Raw genomic sequence first — 25,909 nt, 5'->3', positions numbered from 1 at the left:
TACCTCTGAGCTATAACCTTAATTTATTATTATTATTATTATTATTATTATTGTTGTTGTTGTTGTTGTTGTTATTTTTTGCAGTACTGGGGATGGAACCCAGAGGCATTCTACCTTTGAGATATACCCCCAACCCTATTTTTTATTCTTTATTTTATTTATTATTATTATTTTTTTTTTTGCGGGTCTGGGGATGGAAACCAGGGGCATTCAACCTCCGAGTTACACCCCCTGCCCTATTTTTTATTCTTTACTTTAAAACTAGGTCTCAGCCAGGCTTGGTGGCGCACGCTTGTAATCCCCATGCTTGGGAGGCTGAGACAGGAGGATCGCACAGGTTCGAAGCCAGCCTCAGCTACTTAGTGAGGCTCTCAGCAACTTAGTGATACCCTGTTTCCAAATAAAGTATAAAATAGGTCTGGGAGTATATCCCGGAGGTAGAAAAGCCTCTGGGTTCCACCCCAGTGCCACCAAAAAAAAAACAAAAACAAAAAAAAACTGGGTCTCACTGAGTTGCAGAGGGCCTCCCTAAGTAGCCGAGGCTGTCTGCGAACCGCAATCCTACTGTCTCAGCCTCCCGAATGCTGGGATTACAAACGTGCGCCACCACGCCCGGCTTATTATTATTATTATTATTATTATTATTATTATCATTATTATTACAGTATTGGGGATGGAACGCAGGGGCTTTCTACCTCCCAGCTACACCCCCAGCCCAATTTTTTATTCTTTATTTTGCAATAGGGTCTCACTGAGTTACAAAGGGCCTCACTAAGTAGCTGAGGCTGTTAATGAACTGTGGTCCTCCTGTCTCAGCCTCCAAAATGCTGGGATTACAAGCGTGCGCCATCATGCTCAGCTTTATTCTTTATTTTGAAATAGTTTCACTGAGTTGCTAAGGCCCTTACTGTCCTCGAACCACGATCCTCCTGTCTCAGCCTCTCAAATGCTGAGATTACAAGTGTGTGACACCATGCCTGGCGTAGTTTATTTTTTATTTTAAAGCAGAGTCTCAGTTGCTGAGGCTGGCCTCAAATCTGCGATCCTCCTGTCTCAACCTCACAAGTACTAGGATTACAAAGTGTGTGCCACCATGCCTGGCTGAATTAGACCTTTAAGGAATCTTCGTTTTGTCTTGCACTGGGGATTGAACCCAGCGGCATTCTATCTCCAGATTACCCCAGCCCTTTTTATTTTTTGTTTTGAAACAGAGTCTCTTGAGCTGGGTATGGTAGCTAAGTACTTGGGAGGCTGAGAAAGGAGGACTGCAAGTTTGAGGACTGCCTCAGCAATTTATTTATTTATTTATTTATTTATTTATTTATTTATTTATTTTGGTGGTACTGTGGTTCCTGGAAGCCCTTCTACCTCCGGGCTACACTCCCAGACCTATTTTTACATTTTTATTTGGAAACAGGGTCTCTTAAGCCAGCGCGGCTAGCTTCGAACCTGCGCGATCCTCCTGTCTCTGCCTCCCAAGTGTGGGGATTACAAGCGTGCGCCACCACGCCCAGCTATCTCAGCAATTTAGTGAGTCCCTGTTTCCAAATTGAAAATAAAATAGGACTAGGATCTGGGTGTGATGATGAACGCTTGGAATCCTGCCGGACGATCGCGGTTCGTGGACAGCCTCAGCTACTTGGTGAGGCCCTTTGCAACTCAGTGAGACCCTGTTTCCAAATAAAGAATAAAAAATAGGGCTAGGGTGTAGCTTGGAAGTACAATGCCCCGGGGTTCCATCCCCAGTACTGCAATATATATATATATATGTATTATATATATATATATATATATATATATATATATATATATATATATATATATATAATGTCTGGGGGTATAGCTCGAAGATAGAATGCCTTGGATCCCATCTCCAGTAACACACACACACACACACACACACACACACACACACACACTGAAAAAGAGCCGAGCGTGGTGGCCCACGCTTGTAATCCCAGTACTTGGGAGGCTGAGACAGGAGGATCGCACAGGTTCAAAGTCAGCCTCAGCTATTTGGTGAGGCCTTTCGCAACTCAGTGATACCCTGTTTCAAAATAAAGAATAAAAAGAAAAAATAGGACTGGAGGTGTCATTCAAAGGCAGAACGACCCTGGGTTCCATCCTCAGTACCAAAAACAAACAAAAAGATTATTGTTAGTCAGATGTGTGGCAGACACTTGTCATCCCTGTACTTGGGAGGCTGAGACAGGTTCGAGGACAGCCTCAGCAAGTGGTGAGACTCTCATCAACTTAGTGAGATACTGTTTCCAAATAAGAAATAAAATTGGGCTGGGGGTATAGCTCAAAGATAGAATGCTTCTGGGTTTAAAATACCAGTACCAGGCCGGGCGTGGTGGCGCACGCTTGTAATCCCCGCGCTTGGGAGGCAGAGACAGGAGGATCATGCAGGTTCGAAGCCAGCCGCGCGCGCTGGCTTAGGAGACCCTGTTTCCAAATAAAAAAGTATAAAAAATAGGTCTGGGAGTGTAGCCCGGAGGTAGAAGGGCTTCTAGGAACCCCAGTACCACCAAAAAAAAATAAAAAATAAAAAAAATAAAAATAAAAATAAAATACCAGTACCAGTAAAACAAAAAAAATTTTGTACCACAAAAAACATTGTTAGTTTTGTTAGAAATAATAGTGACATTATTAGCTGGGAACACTGGCAGCCCCCCATCCCTGAAAGATCCACTTTGCTGATGCACATAATCGCAGATGCAAGTGCCACCCACCCAGCTCCAGGAACTCAGTCTGTTCCAAGACTACGACACGGAATGCTGCCCAAGAAACAATGACAGCCGCAGCTCCCCTTTCTCCCCCACCTGCTAAAAACAGCCCCATAGAAAGTTTCAACCCTAGGTGCTGGGCATGGTGGTGCACGCTTGTAATCCCAGCATTCGGGAGGCTGAGACAGGAGGATTGTGGTTCATGGGCAGCCTCAGCTACTTAGTGAGGCCCTCTGCAACTCAGTGAGACCCTGTTTCAGAATAAAGAATAAAAAATTGGGCTAGGGCTGTAGCTCAGAGGTAGAATGGCCCTGGGTTCCATCCCCAGCACCGTAAAGGAAAAACAAAAACAAAAACAAACCAATAACAACAACAAAAAAGAATGCCTCTGGATTCAATCCCCAGTGTCCCCAAAAGTAAATTAATTAAATAATTAATTAATAGCGATCCCAACTTGGTGGCGCACGCTTGTAATCCCAGCGCTCGGGAGGCTGAGACAGGAGGGTCGCACAGGTTCGAAGCCAGCCTCAGCTACTTAGTGAGGCTCTCAGCAACTTAGTGAGACCCTGTTTCCAAATAAAATAGAAAATAGGTCTGGGAGTGTAGCCCGGAGGTAGAAAGCCTCTGGGTTCTACCCCCAGTACCACACACATAATATATATGTATGTATATATATATATAAAGTCTGGGAGTGTAGCCCAGAGGTAGAAAAACCCTGGGTTCCATCCCTGGTACCACAATAAATAAATAAATAAATAAATAAATAAATAAATAAATAAAATGATGTTGATAATAATAAAATAAAATGATGATGATAATGATAATAATAATAATGACATTATGTCTATTTAAAAAAAGCTCGTGGCTGGGGATGTCCTCAATACTAGAGCGCTTGCCTAGCATGCATGAGGCTCTGGTTCAAGGTTCAGTCCCTAGTACCAAAAAGAGAGTGAGGGGAGCTTGTAATATTTTGTTGTTGTTGTTGTTTTGTCTTTTTTGAGGTACTGAAAATTGAACCCAGGGGCATTGTACCTTTGAGCAACACCCCCAGCCATTTATTTATTTATTTATTATTCATTTGTTATTCATTTATTATTTATTTTGCGGTACTGGGGATGAACCCAGGCACATTCCACCTCTGAGCGACACCCCCAGCCCTATTTTTCTTTTAAACAGGGTCTCACTGAGTTGCAAAGGGCCTCACTAAGTAGCTGAGGCTGGCCATGAACCATGATCCTCCTGTCTCAGCCTCCGGAATGCTGGGGTTACAAGCGTGTGCCCCCACACCTGGCTCCGGAGCCGTGTGTGTGTGTGTGTGTGTGTGTGTGTGTGTGTGTGTGTGTGTGTGTATAGGTCTGGGAGTATAGCCCGGAGGTAGAAAGCCCCTGGGTTTCACCCCTAGTACCACCAAAATAAATAAATAAATAAATAAATAAATAAATAAATAAATAAATAAAAGGACAAAAAAACAAGGGCTGGGGGTGTAGTCCGGAGGTAAAATGTCTCTGGGTTCCATCCCCAGTACCGGAAAAAAAAATGGGGAAAGGGGAAAAGTGCCATCCCTGGTATCATAAAAAAATAAAATAATACAACAAAATATAGAATAAAAAAATAGGGCCGGGGGTATAGCTCGGAGGTAGAATGTCCCTGGGTTCCATCCCCAGGAACGGGAAAAAAAAAAAAAATGGGGAAAGAGGGAAAAAGTGCCCAGCAGAGAGAGGGAAGCAGACTTGCACAACCCGATGTAGCTGGCAGGGTGGGGATCAGGCGCGGAGAGGCCGCTGGGGTCGGGCAGCGCGGAGCTCACCCCAGCGCCCCCTCTGCAGGCCGGCGAGGGCCGCGGGCTGGGCGTGGTGGGAGCGCGCCCCCCGGCGACCAGGGCGCGCAGCGCAGCGCAGCGGGCTCGGCCTGACCTAACACGCCTGCGTGTCATCCCAGCGCGTGGGAGGCTGAGCTAGGAGGATGCAGGGTCCAGGACAGCCTCGGCTACCCAGCAAGACAGTGTTTTATTTTTATTTTTTTTCGGGTCTGGGGATGGAACCCAGAGGCATTCGACCTCCGAACTACACCCCCTGCCCTATTTTTTATTCTTTATTTTGAAACCAGGTCTCACTGAGTTGCAGAGGGCCTCAGCCCCACTTGGGAGGCTGAGACAGGAGGATCACAGATTCTCGGTCAGCCTCAGCTAACTTAGTGAGGCCCTCTGTAATTTAGAGAGACCCTGTTTCAAAATAAAGAATAAGCCAGGCGTGGTGGTGCACGCTTATCATACCTGCACTTGGGAGGCTGAGACAGGAGGATCACACAGGTTCAAAGGCAGTCTCAGCTACTTAGTGAAGCTCTCAGCAACTTAGTGAGACCCTGTTTCCAAATGAAATATAAAATAGGTCTGGGAGTATAGCCCAGAGGTAGAATGCCCCTGGATTCAATTCCCAACACCACACACACACACACACACACACACACACAGAGTCTTAAATTGGTTGTGGTAGTTCAGGCTTGTAACCCAGCATTTGGGAGGCTGATCCAGGAGGATCACAGTTCACAGACAGCCTCAGATACTTAGGGAGGTCCTTTGCAACTCAGTGAGACCCTGTTTCAAAAATAAAGAATAAACTGGGCGTGGTGGTGCATGCTTGTAATCCCAGCATTCGGGAGGCTGAGACAGGAGGATCGTGGTTCGCGGACAGCCTCAGCTACTTAGTGAGGTCCTCCGCAACAGTGAGACCCTAGCTCGGGGATCGAATGCCCCTGGGTTCCATCTTCAGACCCGCAAAAATAAAATAAAATAAAATAAAGAATAAAAATAGGGCTGGGAGTGTAGCTCAGAGGTAGAATGCCCTTGGGTTCCATCCCCAGTACCGCAAGAACACACACACAAAAAACAAGATTGGCATGTGGCTCAGAGGTAGAATACCCCTGGGTTCAATCCCCAGTACCAATGTGAAAAATAAGTCATGTCTAGCATCTAGCGGCCTCACCAGTTGCTGAAGCTGGCCGCAAGCCTGCAATCCTCCTGTCTCAGCCTCCCAAGTACTGGGATTACTGAGCTCCCGGCCTCTGTGGCTGTGGAGAGATGGTCTGTCTGTGTACTGGGGTCTCTGCGGCTGTGACTTCTGGTCTCAGGATCGCTGTGGTCCTGGACGGGGAGGGGTGGCCAGGAGTCCTGGGAAGCTGACCCCACAGACAGATGGGCAGATGGGCCTCGGGGAGGGAGGGGGCAAGCCTATTGTCCCCGGGAGCACAGTGCCCAGGCTCAGCCCTGACCTCGCCCTTGTGCCTGCCCCACCCCCTGAAAGAAGCCATCAATCAGGCCTGTGCAGCCGGCAGGATCTCCCTGCCACCCCAGACCCCAGAGTCAAGTCCCGTCCCTCTAGGCAGACAGAGAGCCATGACAGGCAGAGGCAATGGACAGGGGGGACACAGGTCCATGCTGCGCTTGCTTATCCCACAGGCCAGACTGCGGGCTCCGAGCTGGCCTTCACCCGGGAGCCCGGGGATGTGGTGGCCCTGCGGGGGCCGGTCCTGGCCAAGGACATGGCAGTGTCCTTTATGCCAGACGCTCCGGGCACCTGGCCGCCTTCCCCTCCTGCAGGAGCCCCGAGGGCACCCACGCCTGGGCGGGACAGCGCCACCCTGATGTAGGGATCCACGGTGCCTTGGCCTGCCACGCTCTTAGGGGCCTGGAAATTTTTCAAATTTCTTGCTGGGTGGGGTGGCACACACATATAATCCCAGTACTTGCAAGGCTGAAACAGGAGGATCGTTAGTTCAAGGCTAGCCTCAGTAACTTAGCCTCAGGGGCTTTTTTGAAACAGGAGATCCTGTTTCAAAATAAAAAATAAAACATGGCCAGGCATGGTGGCACACGTCTGTAATCCCAGTACTTGGGAGGCGGTGACAGGAGGATCGCAGGTTTAAAGCCAGCCTTGACAGCTTAGTGAGTATGAGGTCTGCCTGAAGGTAAATGTCCGAGGACTAGGCAAAGGGCCAAGTCCACAAGCTGCTCCGGAAGCCATGGCCACACGCAAACACTTTTGTTCTCTTAGGCATACGTGTTATTGGTTAAGGTTTCCATGACCGAATGCAGACCGTAGGTTTGTTCTCTTAGGCACACGGATTCTTTTTTTTTTTTTTTTTTTTTTTGCGGGTCTGGGATGGAACCCAGGGGCATTCGACCTCCAAGCTGCACCCCCTGCCCTAATTTTTTTAATTCTTTATTTTGAAACAGGGTCTCACCGAGTTGCAAAGGGCCTCGCTAAGTACCTGAGGCTGTCGGCGAGCCGCGATCCTCCGGTCTCAGCCTCCCGAAGGCTGGGATGACAAGCATGAGCCGCCGTGCCTGGCTGGCACATGTGTTCTTGATTAAGTTAATGATTGGCTGAAAAGTATTTCCTTAAGTGTTGTTAGTTTTTCTTTGACTCACACGTCACCCAGTCCTTTGCCCCAGGTAGCCCGGCTGGCTCATCCACGTTGTATGGTGTATAAGTGCGGCTCACCCTGGACGAAGCTGTCAGCTGCCCCCACACTGTCCATGTCCCTTCAGAAGACTCTCCAAGTCCCAGAAAGAAAACCTCCAACAGTGAGGCCCTCAGCAACCTACTGAAACCCTGTCTTGAACTAAAAAATAAAAGGGCTGGGGGATAGCTCAGAGGTAAAATGCCCCTGGATTCAATCCTCAGTTCCAAAAATAATAAAAGTTCTTGTCAGGCGTGGTGGTGCAGGCTTGTAATCCCCGCGCTTGGGAGGCTGAGACAGGAGGATCGCACAGGTTAGAAGCCAGCCTCAGCTACTTAGTGAGGCTCTCAGCAACTTAGTGAGACCCTGTTTCCAAATAAAATATAAAATGGGTCTGGGAGTATAGCCCGGAGGTAGAAGGGTTTCCAGGAACCCCAGTACCACCAATAATAATAATAATAATAATAATAATAATAATAATAATAATGAAAAAGAAAGAAAGATAAAGGAAAAAAGGAAGGAAGGAAGGAAGGAAGGAAGAAAGAAAGAAAGAAGATAGGTGTGGGGGTGTAGCCCAGAGGTAGGAGTTCCATTTCTAGTAACACACACACACACACACACACACACACAGCTTGGATTATAACACAGTTGGGAAATGCATTTCTAGAGGTTTTTTGGCTGAGGAAGGCAGAGGGTTCTTAAGGCCCAGGAGAGGTAGCAGGTGGGTCAGGCAGGCCCTCGCCGCCGCCCCCCCCCCAGGTCTGTTACGCTTCCACCAACACCTGGAGTCGGTTGAGGTGGAGCAGGGTGGAGTGGCCACTCCCAGTGCCCGCTCCGGGGGGTGCCTGAGCCCACCATTTCTTGGGAACACAATGGTTCCTCCCTGAATACTGCCGACCATCGGCCATCGGTGAGCAGCCGCCGGGAGTGGGCTGGGATGGTGGGCTGGGGCTGGGGCCGCCGGGAGTGGGCTGGGATGGCGGGCTGGGGCTGGGGCAGGGCCAGGAGGTGGATCTGTGGCCTCTCTGTCTCGGGTCACACTACCGCCTGGTGGCATCCTCACATCAGCAGTGTGAGCCCGGCTGACGTGGGCATCTACTGCTGTGTGGCACAAAACGTGGCCTGTCCCTGCCACAGCCAGGATGCCCGGCTGACCCTGAGGGGTAAGCAGGGATGGAGTGGGTGCCCGCCAGAGGGAGGGCGTAGACACGGTGATCATGGGATGTACGTCACTGTGCATGCAGTTTTCAGCACTGCGATAGGTTGGCCGCGTGCTGGAGTCAGAGCAGGCAGGCCAGCCCCACCACCGGCTCCCGGGAGCTCGCCGTCTGGAGGAGACGCAGCGGGACCGAGCTGTGCCAAGCTGAGTGTTGAGGCTGAGCAGAGAGAGCAGGTAAGGTCAGGGGGGTGAGGAGGGGGCTTCTCCTACAAATGCACCAGACTGAAAGCAGAGGAGTGGGGACCAGCCAAGGAACCACATCAGGGTACTAGCAGGGCACGGTGGGCGCGCCTGGAATCCCAGGACTTCAAGGGCTGAGACAGGAGGATCGCAGGTTTGAGGACAGCCTCGGCAACCTAGTGAGGAGCTCGGCAACTCAGAGCCCACGTTTCAAAATAAAAAATAAGCCAGAGTGGTAGTATATGACTGTAGTCCCAGTACTTGGGAGGCTGAGATAGGAGGATCGCAGGTTCGCGGCCAGACTTGGCAACTTAGTGAGGTCTTCTGCAATTTAGTGAGACCCTGTTTCAAAATAAAAGAATAAAATAGGATCCGGTCGTGGTGACGCATGCTTGTAATCCCAGTGCTTGGGAGGCTGCGACAGGAGGAAGTAGAAGGGTTTCCAGGAACCCCAGTACCACCAAAAAAAAAAAAAAAAAAAAAATCTCCAGTACCAAAAATTTAAAAATAATAATAAAGTAAAAAAGAAGTCGGGAGTGATGGCACACGCTTGTAATCCCAGAATTTGGGAGACTGACACAGGAGGATTGTGGTTCGAGTTGCTTAGTGAGGCCCTCTGCAACTCAGTGAGACCCTGTTTCAAAATAAGAATAAAAAATAAAGCTGGGGGTGTAGCTTGGAGGTAGAATGCTCTGGGTTCCATGTCCAGTACTGCAATAAATAAATAAATAAATAAGTAAATAAATAGATAATAAAAAAGAATTTAGGGTAATAGAGTTGGCATCATAGGCGAGACCCAACATGAAAGAAGTTCAGACTTGATAAAGAAAGCAGTGTGAGGCCGGGCGTGGTGGCACACGCTTGTAATCCCCGCGCTTGGGAGGCTGAGACAGGAGGATGCGCAGGTTCGAAGCCAGCCTCAGCTACTTAGTGAGGCTCTCGGCAACTTAGTGAGACCCTGTTTCCAAATAAAGTATAAAATAGGTCTGGAAGTGTAGTCTGAAAGTAGAAAGCCTCTGGGTTCCATCCCAGAACCACACACACACACACACACACACACACACACACACACACACACACTAGAAAGCAGTGGGGGCTCTCACTGGATGTGGAGTGAGGGCTCAGTCAGCTTGTTTTGGACACGTGTGTGTACGTGTGCACATACTTGTGTGCGCAAGCATGTGAATGTGTGTGCTTGAGTGTGTGCATCTGTGTATTCAGCTGCACATCTCCCTTTTGGGGTGCGGAGGAAAGGTTTTGTAGCTGAGATGAAACACCCAGGAGCCCACACATGCCGGCAGAGACGGGTGGGCGACCCAGGCTGCCAGAGCCCTGGGTGCAGTGGAGATGAGAAGTCATGACCGAGGCAGCCACTAGAGGGCGCCGGGGGATAAGTAAGCGACTGTAGGTGGGAAACCCCGGGTGCCTGGGTTTCAGAACTCTGCGACAAAATATGGCCAAAGAGCCAGCGCCGGAGGCACACGCTTCCAACCCCAGCACTTGGGAGGCTGAGACAGGAGGATCGCGGTTCGCGGCTCACCTAGTGAGGCCCTCTGCAACTCAGTGAGACCCTGTTTCAAAATAAAGAATAAAAACTAGGGCTGGACATGCCTCTCAGAGGTGTGGCCCTGGGTTCTATCCATCTCCAGACCAGACCTACAACAACAACAAAAAACAAACAAACAAACAAAAAAAAAATAGAAAAGAAAAGAAAAGAAAAGAAAAAATAGGGCTGGGGTGTAGCTCAGAGGCAGAATGCTCCTAGGTTCAATCTCCAGTGCCACTAAAAAAAGGAAGAAAGAAAGAAAGAAAGAAAGAAAGAAAGAAAGAAAGAAAGAAAGAAAGAAAGAAAGAAGAAAAGGAAGAAAGAAGGGAAGAAAGAAAGAAGAAAAGGAAGAAAGAAGAGGTCTTGTTAGGTTTCTGAGAGTCTCCTTAATTTGCTGAGGCTGGCCTCAAGCCTGAGATCCTCCTATCTCAGTCTCCCAAATATTGGGATTACAGGCATGGGCCACTACACCGGCTCTTCATCTTGTGTGTGTGGCATTGGGGATTGAACCTAGGGACATTCTACCTCTGAGCTACAGTCCAGCCCTATTTTATTTTTGTTTTGAAACAGGGTGTTGCTAGTTGCTGAAAGGCTTGTTCAATGGGGGAGGCTATCCTTTTTTTTTTTTCTTTTTCTTTCTTTCTTTTGCGGTACTGGGGATGAAACCCAGAGACATTCTACCTTTGAGCTACACCCCCAGCCCTACTTTTTATTCTTTATTTTGTGGTACTGGGGGTGGAACCCATGGGCTTTTCTCTCTCAGGGCTATACTCCCAGACCTATTTTTTATACTTTATTTGGAAACAGGGTCTCACTAAGTTGCTGAGAGCCTCACTAAGTACTGAGGCTGGCTCTGAACCTGTTCAATCCTCCTATCTCAGCTTCCCAAGTGCGGGGATTACAAGAGTGCGCCCCCACGCCTGGCTCTTAGTCTTTATTTTGAAACAGGGTCTCACTGAGTTGTAAAGGACTTCTAAGTAGCTGAAGCTGTCTGCGAACCGTGGTCCTCCTGTCTTAGCTTCCCAAATGCCAGGGTTGGGGAGGCTGTCCTTGAACTGTGATCCTCGTGTCTCAGCCTCCCAAGTAGTGGGATTACAGATGAAGCCATCTTGCCTGGCTTCCTCAGTCCTATTATTTATTTATTTATTTATTTATTTATTTATTTATTTTTGTGGTACTGGAGATGAAACCCAGGGGCATTCTACCTCTGAGCTACACCACCAGCCCTATTTTTTATTCTTTATTTTGAAACAGGGTCTTACTAAGTTGCAGAGGGCCTCGCCAAGTAGCTGAAGCTGGCCTCAAACGTGTGACCCTTCTGTGTCGGCCTCCCAAGTACTGGGATTACAAGCGTGCGCCACTTTGCCCAGCGTATTCTTTATTTTGAAACAGTCTCACTGGGTTGCTGACACTCTTGCTAAATTGCTGCTGCTGATCTTGAACCCGGAGCCTACTGTTTCAGCCTCCCAAGTACTGGGACCGTAGACTTGTGCAACCACAGCCGGTTTTCCTCATCTTGGTCCATCTCCTCCACTTGTGGCCCGGAGGGGGGCACCCCAGGAGCGAAGGGAGTGCCAGGGATGGGAGCGGGCGTCCTCCCTGATCCTGGAGTGCACCAGAGGGTGGTACTGGAGAGCATCGCTGCGGGCGCCCACGGCCACTGGTCTCCTGGGGCTGCCTGGGTGCAGTGGCCGCCTTCTTCCCATCCAACCCCGCCCTTGCCCTCTCCCAGTCCTGACCCGCGTCTTCCACTGACGGCCGTTCCATACCACGGAGGGCATCCAAGTCCTGGGCACCGGGAACCTTATGATCTCTGACTTGTCTGTGCTGCCAACCAGCTGGGCACTTGGGTCCGGCGCACACTCGGGGCGTCTTGCTGATGCGGGGTGAGTTTCTGCACCCCGGAGGGGCCGGCGCCCCTGGAGCTCATGTGTCTACCTCCCCGCCGTTGCACAGTTCCCTGAATTTGCCCAGTGTTCACAGTCCTTGTCCAAGCCCCGGGCAGCAGCGCGATCTTCACCTGTGAGGCCCAGGGTGTCCCTGAGCCCAGAATGGTCTGGTTGAAGGATGAGAAGGTGCTGAGTCCTAGGGAAAATGTCCGGTTGACTCAAAACAACAGGTACCCACGTTCTGCTTGACCCCACTGTCCAGCAGTGCATGGGAGGACCCTCCCCACCCTACACACCCGCGAGGACGCTGTGCCCAGAGCCACTCTAAAACCTGCGTGCAAGGCCAGGTGTGGTGGCGCACGCTTGTAATCCCAGCATTTGGGAGGCGGAGACTGGAGGTTCGCGGTTTGCGGCCAGCTTCAGCTACTTAGGGCCTCCACAACTCAGTGAGACCCTGTTTCAAAATAAAAAATTAAAAATAGGGCTGGGGGACCAAGCATGGTAGCACACGCTTGTAATCCCAGCATTTGGGAGGCTGAGACTGGAGGATCGTGGTTCGTGGACAGCCTCAGCTACTTAGGCCCTCTGCAACTTAGTGAGACCCTGTTTCTAAAATAAAGAATAAGCCGGGCATGATGGCGCACGCTTGTAATCCCTGTGCTTGGGAGGCTGAGACAGGAGGATCGCACGAGTTCGAAGCCAGCCTCAGCTACTTAGTGAGGCTCTCAGCAACTTAGTGAGACCCTGTTTCTAATAAAATATAAAAAAAAAAAAGGTCTGGGAGTATAGCCCGGAGGTAGAAAGCCTCTGGGTTCCACCCCTAGTGCCATAAAAAAATAATAATAAAATAAAATAAAGAATAAAAAATAGGGCAGGGGAATGTAGCTTGGAGGTCAAATGTCCCTGGGATCCATCCCCAAACCCGCAAAAAAAAAAAAAAAAAGGTCTGGGAGTGTAGCCCGGAGGAGGTAGAAAAACCCTGGGTTCCAGCCCCAGTACCACAAACAAAAACAAAACAAAACAAACCTGTGTGCACACACCAGTCCCAGCAGGTTCCTTTCTCCTTCAGCAAGTGCCTCTTTCCCACACAGAAGCTGTGCCCTCTGCTCCTGGGCAGGCCGGTGGTCTCGTGGTTAGCTGTGGGGCTTGCTGGGAGGGGCACCCCCAACTCTGACTTTCTCTAGCACATTGATGCTGGTGGGGGGTCTCCGGGAAGGATGGGGGCCTGCGGGCTGTGGCTATCTTCGCTTCTGCCTTTCGAGTGACCTGGGAGTCGCCTCCCTCCAGCTGAGACATCACAGGCTCCCGGCTGCACCTCCGGCCAGTGGGAGGTGGTGCGGTGGGCTTGCAGGGCTTGGGGTCAGAGCTGGGGCCACGGACCAGGAGTTCCCAGCTCTGGCCCGTCCTTGCCTTCCTTATTCTTTGGGTTCCCACTTCCTCGGTGACTCTCAGGCCCCACAGACTCTCCCCAGGCCTTTGGGTGCGTGGCCCTCTGGGCTGGCTGCGTCCCTGCACGATCCTTTGGAGTGTCCCCACTGTTTCTTGGCCTGATGTTTGAGGCCCTTTCTCTGCCCAGCTCCAAACCCTACTCTCTGGAGGGAGGCCGGCCGGGCTGACCCCACCAGGAGCCAGGAGGGGCTGGGTCCCCACTTCCCTGGGCTGGAGATGGGGCTGGCTGAGCGGCCAGGGATCCCTCCGCAGAGCCGGCCGAATGCCAGCAGCCCGTAAGTAAAGGCACCTTTGAACACATCTTCTTCAACCTGGAGCCAGCCATGGCCCACACCATCCACCTACAGGCTGACTTGGCAGAGGGGCCGGCCAGGACTTTGCACGGGTGTGGGCTCCACCATTGGCAGCAGTGAGTGGACAACAGAAGCCCTGGAGAGCCCTGGCCTCGGTGAGTGGGGCTGCCATCCAGTGCACCCCTTTTCCTCTGCAGGCCCGGCTTTGCCCTGGGTTTTTCCACCATGGTGCTTAATGCCACCTCTGGGCCGGCCTCCTGCAGCTGCCACCCCAGCTGGGGCCTGTTTAAGGCTTTAAACTTTCACCGCAAGCTGCCAGCTGCCCATTTTGAGGGGTCTCTGCTCCTGACCAGCAGCGTCAGCTCTTTGCTCTACACAGATCTGGGTGGGACCCTGAACCTTTTTCTTTTAAGGAGATAAAGTCTCAGACGGACACAGTGGCGCATGCTTGTAATCCCAGCATTTTGGAGGCTGAGACAGGATTGCGGTTCTAGGACAGCCTCAGCCACTTAGTGAGGCCCTGTGCAACTCAGTGAGACCCTGTTTTACAATAAAGTATTAAGGAGCCAGGCATGGTGGCGCACGCTTGTAATCCCAGTATTTGAGAGGCTAAGACGGGAGGATCACAGTTCGCAGCCAGCTTCAACTACTTAGTGAGGCCCTCTGCACTCAGTGAGACCCTGCTTCAAATAAAGAATATGCCGGGCATGGTGGCACACACTTGTAATCCCTGCACTTGGGAGGCTGAGACAGGAGGATTGCATAGGTTCGAAGCCAGCCTCAGCTACTTAGTGAGGCTCTCAGCAACTTGGTAAGACCCTATTTCCAAATAAAGTATAAAAATAAGTCTGGGAGTATAGCCTGGAGGTAGAAAGTCCCTGAGATCCACCTTCAGTATCACACACACACACACACACAAAAAAAAAAAAAAAAAAAAAAAAAGAATAAAAAATTGGAGCTGGGGGTGTCTCTGAGAAGTAGAATGCCCCTGGGTTCCATACCCAGTACTGCAAAATAAATAAATAAATAAAATAAAATAAGAAAAATAAACCAGGCATGGTGACACAGGCTTGTAATCCCAGCATTTGGGAGGCTGAGACCTGAGGATTGCAGTTCGTGGACAGCCTCAGCTATGTAGTGAGGCTCGGTGCAACTTAGTGCTTAGTGAGACCCTGTTTTAAAAGAAAGAATAAAAAATAGGGCAGGGGGTGTAGCTCAAAGGTCAAATGCCTCTGGGTTTCATCCCCAGACCCGTAAAAAAAAAAAGAAAAAAAAAAAAAAAGAAAAATAGGGCTGAGGGTATATAGCTCAGAGGTAGAATGCCCCTGATTTCCATCCCCAGTACTGAAAAAAAAAAAAAAAGGGGGGGAGATGGGGTCTCCCAGGCTGGTCTCCAACTCCCGGGCTCAAGCCAGCCTCCCACGTCAGCCTCCAAGCGGCTGCCCTGTGGCTCTCAATGCTCCTGAGGCTTCCCCGCCACCACGACCCTCTTTCTCTCACGCTCCCGGCAGAGCTGCGGCCTCTATGAGATTGAGCTCCAGGCATTCCAGGCAATGGGAACGGAAACAGCAGCACCCGCTTTGTGTCTGCAGGACGCGCCCTGGCTGCTCGGGGCGAGTAGAACTGGCAGGAGGGAGTGGAGCGGCCTTGGCAGAGGACTCCTTGACCATGCTCTTCTGATAGACAGCTGTGTCTACAGAGTCCCAGACTGGGTGCCCTTGCAGCCAGGGCGAGAGCGGCGTGCTGCCGGGGGTCGTGGTGGGCACCCACGTGGGCCTGGCCGCCCTCGTCTTCGGCCTCTTCCTGGGCTGGAGACACAGGTGAGGGAGCGCCAGGGGCTAATGCTGAATGGTGAGACAGTGCTGCGGCCGAGGGAGCAGAAAACACTTCCCACAGCACTTCGATTACAGAGGAGGAAGCCGGGCGCGGTGGCGCACGCTTGTAATGGCAGCATTCGGGAGGCTGAGACAGAAGGATCCCAGTTCACGGCCAGCCTCAGCTACTTAGCGAGGCCCTATGCAACTCAGTGAGATCCTGTTTCAAAATAAAGAATAAAACATAGGCCGGGCGTGGTGGCCCACGCTTGTAATCCTCGTGCTTGGGAGACTGAGACAGGATTGTGCAGGTTCAAAGCCAGCCTCAGCTGGTTTAAGAGACCCAGTTTCCAAATAAAATATAAACTAGGTCTGGGAGTGTAGCGTGGAGGTAGAAGGGTTGCATCCCCAGTACCACCAAAAAAAAAAGACATTAAAAAATTAAAAATAAAAAATAGGGCAGGGGTTGTAGCTCCCACATCGAATGCCCCTAGGTTCCATCCTCAGACCCTGAAAATTTTTTAAAAAATAAAATGAACTGGGCATGGTAGCGCACACTTGTAATCCCAGCATTAGGAGGCTGAGACAGAGGATCATGATTTGCCGACAGTCTCAGCTACTTAGTGAGGGCCTTTGCAACTCAGTGAGACCCTGCTTCAAAATAAAGAATAAAAAATAGGGCTGGGGGTGGAGCTTGGAATAGAATGCCGTTGGGTTCCATCCCCAGCAACTCCTGACCAACACACACACCGCGCCTATCACTTAGTGCCCAAGCCGAGGGGACATCTGACATGGGCAGGCAGTCTGCATTCCTTGTGGGCCAAGCTAGCGGGTGGACAGGGGGAGTTCACTGCTCCCTCACCCCACACACAAACTGCTTCTCTGATCAACCAGATTCCCATCTCCTCCTTCCCCAAGCACTGGCTCCTCTCCAGGTGCCATCTCCTGCCACTTGATTTTTTTTTTTTTTTTTTTTGCAGGTCTGGGGATGGAACCCAGGGGCATTCTACCTCCGAGCTACAGCCCCTGCCCTATTTTTTATTCTTCATTTTGAAACAGGGTCTCACTGAGTTGCGGAGGGCCTAAGTAGCTGAGGCTGTCCGCGAACCGTGATCCTCCGGTCTCAGCATCCTGAATGCTGGGATTATAAGCGTGCGCCTGGCTCCTCCACTTGATTTTTTTTTTTTTTTTTTTTGGTACTGGGAATGGAACTCAGGGCCATTGCATCTCCAAGCTACACTCCCAGTCCTATTTTTTAGTCTTTTTACATTTTGAAACAGGGTCTCACTAAGTAGTTGAGGCTGTCCATGAACCGTGATCCCCCATACTCTGCCTCCCGAATGCTGGGATTACAAGCATGCACCACCATGCCCGGCCACTTGATTTTTAAGAGATTTGTTTGATTCAGGGTTTCGGTGGCTTTGAATCGCTTTGTAGAATGAGCATGGAGGCTGAAGGTACCCTACCCATCATCCCCCCAGTTTTAGGGGCCCAAAGAGCAAACAGGCCCCAGCCCCTCCTCATCCAGCTGTCCTGTCTCTAGCCAAGCCCTGGCCGCTCCTTCATCCACCTCTCCCCCTTCAGCGCGTTCCCACTCTGCGCCCCAAAGCAGGAGGACCCGGGGCAAGCCCAGGGCTTAGAGGACGCCCAGTGCGGTCTCTGAGCTCATGGAGGGCGAATGCAGAACCAATGACAAGATTCCAGGGAGGCTGGGCTCTGCTCTCCAGCACCTGCAAAGGCAGCTGTGAACTCTGAAACAGCCCTGAGCGCAGCCCCAAACTTCAAGCCCTAGGGGAAGGGCACTCTCCTTTTGCTGGGCCTGGCTCCAATGCTTTGTTGGAAATAAAAAACCAAAGTAGAAAAGAAAAGAAAAAATCTGGCTAACACTCTGGCTTGAAACCTGGGGGAGGGGGGGGTCCCGGCGGTCAGACAGCTCGGTCTTCCTGGGCCCTACCGTCCTCAGGCCCCATCTGGAGAAACCAGAGTTAAGGGACAAGGGGGCCAGGGGCTGCCTCTCCCCAGGAAAGACTGGGGACCCCATCCTCCGAGTGACACCCCATCCCTATTTTTATTCTTTATTTTGAAACAGGATCTCATTGAGTTACGAAGGGCCTCGCTAATAGCTGAGGCTGTCCGCGAACCGCCATCATCCTGTCTCGGCCTCCCGAATGCAAGCGTGCGCCACCACACCTGCTTACCCAACACTTTCAACTTTAACTCAGTGGGTAACTAAAGTGGGGTCAGAGGCTTGTAGAACGCTGGAGGTGGAGGGGACAAGAACACAGGAGCAAGTGGGCACTTAATCATATTGGAGAAAACCACAGGCGCCATCATGGAGCTGCAGGGAGGCTGAAGTGCCCAGCACCGCCCCACCACGACTAAAGCACAGCCACAGGGTTAGAAACCATTCCTTTCTTTATTAAACATAGCTTGCAAGTGATAAATATTACAAAGTTTTTTTTTCTTTTAATCCTTTCTCCAAAAATTAGCTTATTATTTGAATCTGTCACTGCTGAAATGTGCAGCAGCATCTGAAACAGATGGGAGTGTATTTGCCTTTTTGAAAACCAGTTTCTATTGGTCTTAGTTTTTTCATTTTATTTCCCAAACACAATGCAGAAAATTAGAATGAGTTAAAAAAGAAAAAGAAAAAAGAAAAAAAAAAGGAAACTTAAAAGAGAGTTGTGCAAAAGGGTCTTGTTCCCCACCCACCCGCCCTATTCAGGGAAGGCCGTCCCAGCCCACCTCCCTGCTCCCCACCCCCACCTCCACTCTACCCTTCACCTTCCGGGCTGGGCCTCCCCATGCCCGCCCCTGGCTGCGGGGAAACGGAAACGGGGCCCTGAAGGAGACAGGCTGAGACAGCTGCCTTTGGGGTTCAGATGGGACCTGAGAGGAGGAAAGTGTGGGCGATCTGTGAGCGCTCCTGTACTGTCACCAAGATGGGGCGAGTTCAACATCCTCTGGCTGCAGCTCGTGAAGGGCCCAGATAACTAGACCACCAACCAGAGGCCTGAGCAGGCCAGCCATTCTCAAGAGCTCGGCTGGGCAGGGGCGTGGCCTGGCCCTGCCCACCCCAGGCCAAGGCCGGGTGGGGCTGGCTGGCAGCTCTCCACTTCAAGTCACTTCCTCCACCTCACTCTGTGCTGTTCTGGTAGGTGGGGAAGGAAGCATATAGGATTTTCAACTTAGTGACCAGATGATTGTACCCATTCCACAGATTTAAAAATAAGACTCAGAAAATTAATTCTACCAAGAACACACAAGTTACCGGGGGGCCCAGGTTTCCAACCACGGCCCTCTGCACTGGTGGTTCCGCATCCTCCTCGTACCTGACAAGGAGCCCAAGCACACCTCATTCCTGCAGCCTGAATCTGGGTGAGCCCCTTGGGGTGACTTACAAAACCCTTTCTTCCTACTGTCCCTTGACAATCCACACTCAAAGGTCCATGACACTAGGCTCTTTCTTTTGCAGGGTGGGGAAAGCCCTTGCATAAGCAAGCTGGACACTGAATGTTGTTATAGAGCTATATTGTATATATGCTGATGCAGTCAGGGGGAAACAGTGCAAATACAATCACAATTCATAATAATACTTGGTTCCGATGCCCCCACGAACTGCCCCACTCCCCGGCTACCTCCTGAACCCCAGCACTCCCCCACAGTGCCAACCCAGTGCTGGGGCCAGGAGGGTGGGGAGTGGGCTCTGCCAAGGCAGTGCTGGTGACCCGGAGGACGCCTCCAGGGCAGGGCGGGGAGGCAAGGCACAGATCAGGGTGGGCGGTGGGGGAGGCTCCTGTGGGAGGGCGGGTGGGGCGCCCGCTCCCCTACCAGCTCCCTCCACAGCCCTGCCTCCCTCCCCCTCCCCGTCCCCAGAAACCCTTTTGCACGGATCATACACAACGGGCACGTTACAAAATGACGTAACACAGTTTCACGAAATCCATGGCTAGGGCTTTTTTTTCTCTTTTTCAGTTTTTTTTTCTACACAATGTACAATTCCTTTTAAATGGATCAAGAAATAGCTTATATACATGAATGAGTCCTTGTTATAACATCTCGGCAGCAAATATCATAAGCTAATGACGATCTTGATGGAGGGGAAGGGAGCCTAGGACTGGGGTGGGCGGGGAGGAGAGGAGGGTTATGCCTTCTGGAGAAAGGGGAGAAAAGGGTGTGGTTGGGAAAAGGAACAAAAGTAAAATATCAAGAAGCATCTTTACAAAGCAGTTCTACAGCTAATTCCTTTTAAAGGGAAAAGGAAAGGTAACCAAAGCAGGGAAACATTTATCTCTGTGTCTTTTAAAAAAAACTCTACCATACATATATCCAAAAACGTGGGGAAAATACTTATTCCAGCGATGGAGGAAGTCCAGATGCTGTGGTCAAGTGACAAAATAAAACTGACAGTTAAGGACCTGTGTCCCGTCCCGGCCGAGCCTCGCTCACCCACCCTCAGGTGTCCGGGAGGCCTGCTTGCAGTGCCTGCTGCAGGGTCCTCGCTGGATCACACCCCACGTCAAGGTACCGGGGTCAAGGTGAACCCTGAGCACGGGCTCCTTCCTCCCATCCTGAGGGCCTGGGGGACAGTAACCACGGCCTGGAGGGACACAGGCAGAGATGACAGAGCAAGGATGGAGGGGACTGAGGGGCGGGAGGGCGGCAGTGGAGGGCTAGCGCTTCACCATGATTCAGGAGCCCTCACCCATCACTCATCCCCGGGAAGGGTGGGACAGGACAAGTAGAGGGAGGGTAAGAAATCAAACCTCGCGACAGCGCAAAGGGCAAGAGTGCTCTCCTAGTCAGGAAGCAGCTCCTATGGAGCCGGCTCCAGGGGGACAAAGCAGAGGAGCTACCCCTCCCCACAGCCTCAGCACCCACCAGGCACTGGAGCTGCGTCCTCCCGCCTCGCCATCTGCACTTCCTCCAAATCCCATTCAAGGTGGCCTGGCTCCAAAGGGACTCAGCTCAGGGCAGGGACGGCCCCAGCCAGACGGTATTGCACATTCTCTGTTCCTAACTTTTAATCTCAACTGACAAGCTTGGGTACCTTGTACCTCTGAGCACCTCTGAGCTGGGTCAAGAAGACATAACAGAAATGGCACTTCATCATGGGGTGGGGGAGGCTAGACAGACATGCCACAAGGCAAGATGACTTCTAGGAAAAACATTAGGGGGAAAAAAAGCTTCCAATTTTGTGGAAGAGAGAAAAGTAAAACCAAATGATTTATCCAGTGCTTTCAAAGCACAGAGGGCAAAGAAAAGATGTAAGAATATATCTTTATATATATATATATATACTTTTAAAATACCCCAGACCCAGCTCCATTAACCCCCCTCCCACCACTTACAGTCGGGTACCGCATTCCCCAGAAACACTCGAAAAGACCCGATACTACGTGTCACTAGCGCCTAGCTTCCAGGTCCTTTCCCCTCGCAGGGAGCCCAGACACTGGCCGCACTGGCTGCTCCTTCTTAAGTGCTCAATGAACATGGGGGAAGGGAGGAAAGAAAAAAGCCAGGGAGGCCCGTAGGGCCAGTACAATCACCACAGCGCACTGGGGTGTGGGGAGCAGAGGCTAGAGTGGGGGAGTTGAGCCTGCTTTCAGCTCCTTCTCCCACCCCACCCCCAAATTTTCTGGGAAAGATGTGCAGTTTATGTGTGTGTTAATTTTTAAAAGTGCCTTCTTACTTTAAAAAATTAATTTTAAAAAATAAAAACGAGGGAACATGCTCAGGTGGCTTTCAAGGACAAAATATTAAAACAACTCCTCACGCCTCTAGTCAGCAGAGGCAGGTGGCGTGTGAGGACAGAAACCCGCCTTTGACGGCTCCCTCTTCCTCAAAACCAGCCTGGTCCACTCCCTCTTCCCCCACGGAGTGGGCAAATGGGATGCTAACCTCTCTAATCCCCAGACAGCAACATTGCACAATTCAATTCATTCTCTACATTAGTAGCACTTAAAAAACAAGCAAAATTAATAGAATTGTGAGGGGCAGGGAAAGACTTGTGCAGCAGAGGTCCCGGGGAGGCTGTGCCAGGAGCGGTCTGGGGCGAGGAGCTGGTTCTCAGCGCAGCACGGAGGCGGAGGCACAGGCCAGAGGCTGCCGACTCACTCTCACCTCCCGCCCGCGAGGTGAGGGGAGACAAACCAAGGAGGAGCAAAGCTGCTGAGGGAGAAATCTGAAGTCTCTTCTGTGTCCAACTTTCGCCACTTGACTCACCCATAACCAATCCAACCTCTAGGGCACCCTGACACCCAGCAGACCCAGCCGGGACAGCCGCTCCTCTATGCCACGGCACCACAGATGGGGCTGCAGGTAGAGGGGGCAGATCAAGATCTGTGGAAAGGGAGTAAGAGTCGGGTGGGTCGGCTCCCTAATCCAGAAGGCCAGCCTGGTCTCGGTCCTTGATATTATACCCTCCCCCTTCTCCTCTTCCGTGGTGCACTGCAGGGCCTTAACGCTTCTCGCTCTAGGCCCTCTCCCCTTACTCCTAGAGCCCAACGTCAATATTAAAACAGCGCCTCCAAACTGTCCAGCCCCCAAACACAAGAGCTGGGGTGCTAGTCCTCCTTGTTCGATGGTAGCCCACCTCACAATTCAGGTTATGAGTATTCCAAACCTCTGCCCCTAATAATCCAGGTCACGGCCTACTTGGCAGCTGAGGACCCTACTGCAAACTGCAATACTCCTAAAACTGAACTGAATCTGTGTTTACGGAAAAAAAAAATAAAAAATAAAAAAGGAAAGGGAGGGAAGGAGGGAGGGAGGAAGAAAAAGAAAAAAAAAGATTGTGATGGGGATGAGGGAAGGTTTAACCGTCCACTGAACAAAGGGAGAACACACAATATAATTAAAAATGATAATAATAATCAGCATAAAAACAAACTTTAGAAACACACGTCAGAGGGCTTAAATTCTCCCCAGGACCTCGTTTTGACCTCTATCAGAGGCAAAGATCCACCTTACTGTTAAAGAAAATCAAAGAGAGAAGACAGAGGCAGGAGAACAGATCGCAGCAGTGTAAAATAAAGGGGAGATGGTGGGCAGGGCGTGTGTTTTCTTGTTGATTTCTATTTTTTGTCTTCTGTTTTTCAGTTTTGCTTTCCGTGTATGGTAGGCACCAGTACAGGCACTGCATGCGACGGAAGTTGGGGCAGTGGGAGAGGAAAAGGGTCAAAGGATTCAAGGTTGGGGCAGTACACGTGGAACAGGCGTTATTTCTGTCCACTGATGGACTGCGATATAGACCGGGGAGGGATCATGTCTAAAAGGTATTCACGCTGTCGGTCTGCCAAACTGGGGGCTTTGTGTCCTCCGATGCCAGTGTTCAAGTATGCAATGTTGACACCTAGATGCAAGAGACAAAAGTAGAGGGCTGGTATTACAAGAGGAAAGGACATGCCTTCTGTACGACCTTGGGCTGCAGAGCTGGGCATGGGGAGGAAAGCTGCCTCCACCTGCCTAGACTTAGCTAGCTTTGTTTCAATACCAAGTACCCTCTCACTCCAAGCTTTAGGAACAGCAGGCTTCCTGAAATTTCAACCCCACCAGGATTGAACAGTCTTGGTGGCGGAGGACAGACAGGTAAGAGAGTGGTGAGGGAAATATGATAACGTCGAGGGATGAAGTCAAAAAGTCTGCTCAAACAAGACAGCTGGCCCTCCTGTTCGAGCCAAGAGATCAATAACCAGAAGCCCACTGAAGGCACATCCAATATTCCTTTTTGGTGGTACTGAGGATGAAAGGGCTATTCTACCTTTAAGCTACATCCCCAGCCCGATTTTTATTTTTAATTTTGAAACAGGATCTCACTAAGTTGCTGACAGCCTCACTAAGTGTGACAGTTAGCTTAGGCTAGCTTCAAACTAGCAATCCTCCTGTCTCAATGTCCCAAACACTGGGCTTACAGGTGTGCACCCCCATGCCCAGCTTAAACATTACATTTGTAAAGGTATCATTTCACCATCAAAGCCCTAGTGCACTGTGGCTGGCAGATAATATGAATTTAGCAAACATTTTCTGAATAACAAAGAGTGAGGAAGTATACCCTAAGAACAGAAGGCAAGGAAGACAAGCTGCCCAGAGGACTGGCTGCTAAACAGCTGGGTACCAACGGGTGGCGGACCCCAGACGATTCTCCGGTCATCCCCTTACCTGGCATGCCAAGGAGGCCCCCTGGCACAGACAACTGGGGTGCCTGTGCAAAGTTGGAAAGCATGGAGCGGGCAGATGTGGGGATGCCACGCTGGAGGCTGCTCTGGGGCTGTGGCGCCTGCAACGAGGAGGAAACAGTGGATACCACTTTGCAGTGATGGAAGGTGGAGGCAAAGACAGGAGGAGGTCGCGATGGTTTCCCACAGAAGGAAGGATGAACTGAGGTAAACAGTCAGCAAATCCTTAAGAGGAACCAGGTCCGGGAAAAGCTCCTCACCTGCCGAAGCGTATGATGTCTCATGATGGTCTCTTGTTTACTGACACTGGAGACAGCTGGAGCCGTCGTTGGGGAGAGGGCTGCTTGCTGCTGTAATCGCTGTTCAATTTCCTGTTGGGAGTCATCAGATCAGGTTGGGCAGGACAGCACCCAATTTCCTAACCAGAAAACCCAGGTCTTATCTCTAATGTTGCCAGCTAGTTGGAGGAACATAGAAAAAAGGCAAAACAGTTCGGTGGGGCAGCTACAGCGAGAGCTCAGGTATGAACAGCTAACACGTTTCACTGGCTAAGGGACCCCTTTCCCTCTCAAGGAAAGCTAGAGGAAGCTGGGCGGTGGCAATAAGCTAATAGAATTATAGCTAATCAATTACTGAGGCTGGATTCTGACTCCTGCATATCTATTTCCCAGAAGGTCCGTATGCTACCCAAACAAAGGACTCTGATGGGTGGGTGGTAGAGGAGAAAATGAGAGAGAGAAAAGGATGCGCGCTTCCTATTACATTTTCCCCTCTCCAAGATATTCTCATTCTATAATTACTGTAGGAGGTAGATAATACATGCTACCACCACCATTCTTCACCGGGCAACTTTACCTCTATCTCTACCTACCTACGCACCCACTCACCCTCCCTTCCTTCCTTCCTTTTTTTGTGGAGCTAGAGATTGAACCCAGGGTCATTCTACCTCCGAGCAGTATTCCCAGCCCTGTTTTTTTGTTTTTGGGATACTGGGGATGGAACCCAGGGTCATTTTACCTCCGTCCCAGCCCTGTTTTATATTTATTTTGAAACAGGGTCTCTCTAGGTTGATGAGTCTACTTGCTGAGGCTGTCCTCAAACCCACAATCCTCCTGTCTTAGCCTCCCAAGTACTGGGAAAGAGGCATGTACCACCACACCCACCTGTGTCATTTCTTTTTTGACACTGGAAATTGAGCCAGGAACATTCTAACTTGGAGCTATACCTCCATCCCTTCTTATTTTAAAATAGGATCTTGCTAAATTGCTGAGAGCCTCAACTAAGTTGCCAAGGCTGGCCTCAACCTGTGGCCCTCTTGTCTCAGCCTCCCAAATTCTGGAATTGCAGGCAAGCACCACAGTGCGTGGCTCCCTTTGTCAAGTCCTGACTGCAAGCTGGTCATGGTGGTGCACGCTTGTGACCCGGTACTTGGGAGGCTGAGATTCCTAGAAGGATTGCAAGTTTGTGGCCAGCTTCAGCTATTTAGACCCTGTTTCAAAATAAAGAATAAAAATAGGGCTGGGTGGGGGCTACAGCTCGAAGGTAGAATGCCCCTGGGTTCAAGCCTGTTCTTAAAAATAAATAAAAATAAAAAAAGTACTGACTGCATTTGAGTACTTCTCTCAGAAAATTCTAGTACAGATATAAAATTTTCCCACCAAAATTGACTTGTTTTCAGAAGAAAATGAAGTTGAGAAAAGAGGGTGTGTGTGTGTGTGTGTGTGTGTGTTACTAGGGATTGAACTCAGGGGCATTCTCAGCCCTGTTTTATTTTCTTTCTTTTCTTTTCTTTTCTTTTTTTTTTGGTGGTACTGGGGTTCCTGGAAACCCTTCTACCTCTGGGCTACACTCCCAGACCTATTTTTTACACTTTTTTATTTGGAAACAGGGTCTCTTAAGCTAGCCTGGCTGGCTTTGAACCTTCACAATCCTCCCGTTTCCGCCTCCTAAGTGCGGGGATTACAAGCTTGCACCATCATGCCCGGCTTATTTTCTATTTTTTTTTTGGTGGTACTGGGGTTCCTGGAAGCCCCTCTACCTCCGGGCTACACTCTCAGACCTATTTTATATTTTTGAAACAGGGTCTCTTAGGCCAGCACGGCTGGCTTCGAACCTGTGCGATCCTCCTGTCTCTGCCTCCCAAGCGCGGGGATTA

The 25,909-nt window shown here is 50.5% G+C and overlaps 1 protein-coding gene across 2 annotated transcripts in view; it reads right to left on the bottom strand.

The window, feature by feature from the left end:
• Positions 1-22,797: 22,797 nt before the first annotated feature.
• Positions 22,798-25,909, bottom strand: part of GATAD2B (GATA zinc finger domain containing 2B) — a gene marked incomplete at both ends in the record, with an annotated part of 74,085 nt that continues 70,973 nt past the window's right edge. For both annotated transcript variants that reach the window (XM_080691168.1, XM_080691169.1), the window contains 3 exons: positions 22,798-22,931; positions 23,738-23,855; positions 24,015-24,125. In XM_080691168.1, the coding sequence (XP_080547294.1) occupies positions 22,798-22,931; positions 23,738-23,855; positions 24,015-24,125 (363 nt within the window). The remainder of the gene's footprint in view (positions 22,932-23,737; positions 23,856-24,014; positions 24,126-25,909) is intronic.

The sequence above is a fragment of the Muscardinus avellanarius genome (genome assembly GCF_963383645.1).
Source record: "Muscardinus avellanarius genome assembly, chromosome: 3".
Lineage (NCBI taxonomy): Eukaryota > Metazoa > Chordata > Mammalia > Rodentia > Gliridae > Muscardinus > Muscardinus avellanarius.
Note: the sequence above shows the minus strand (reverse complement) of the source record. Positions and strands in the feature narration are given on the sequence as shown.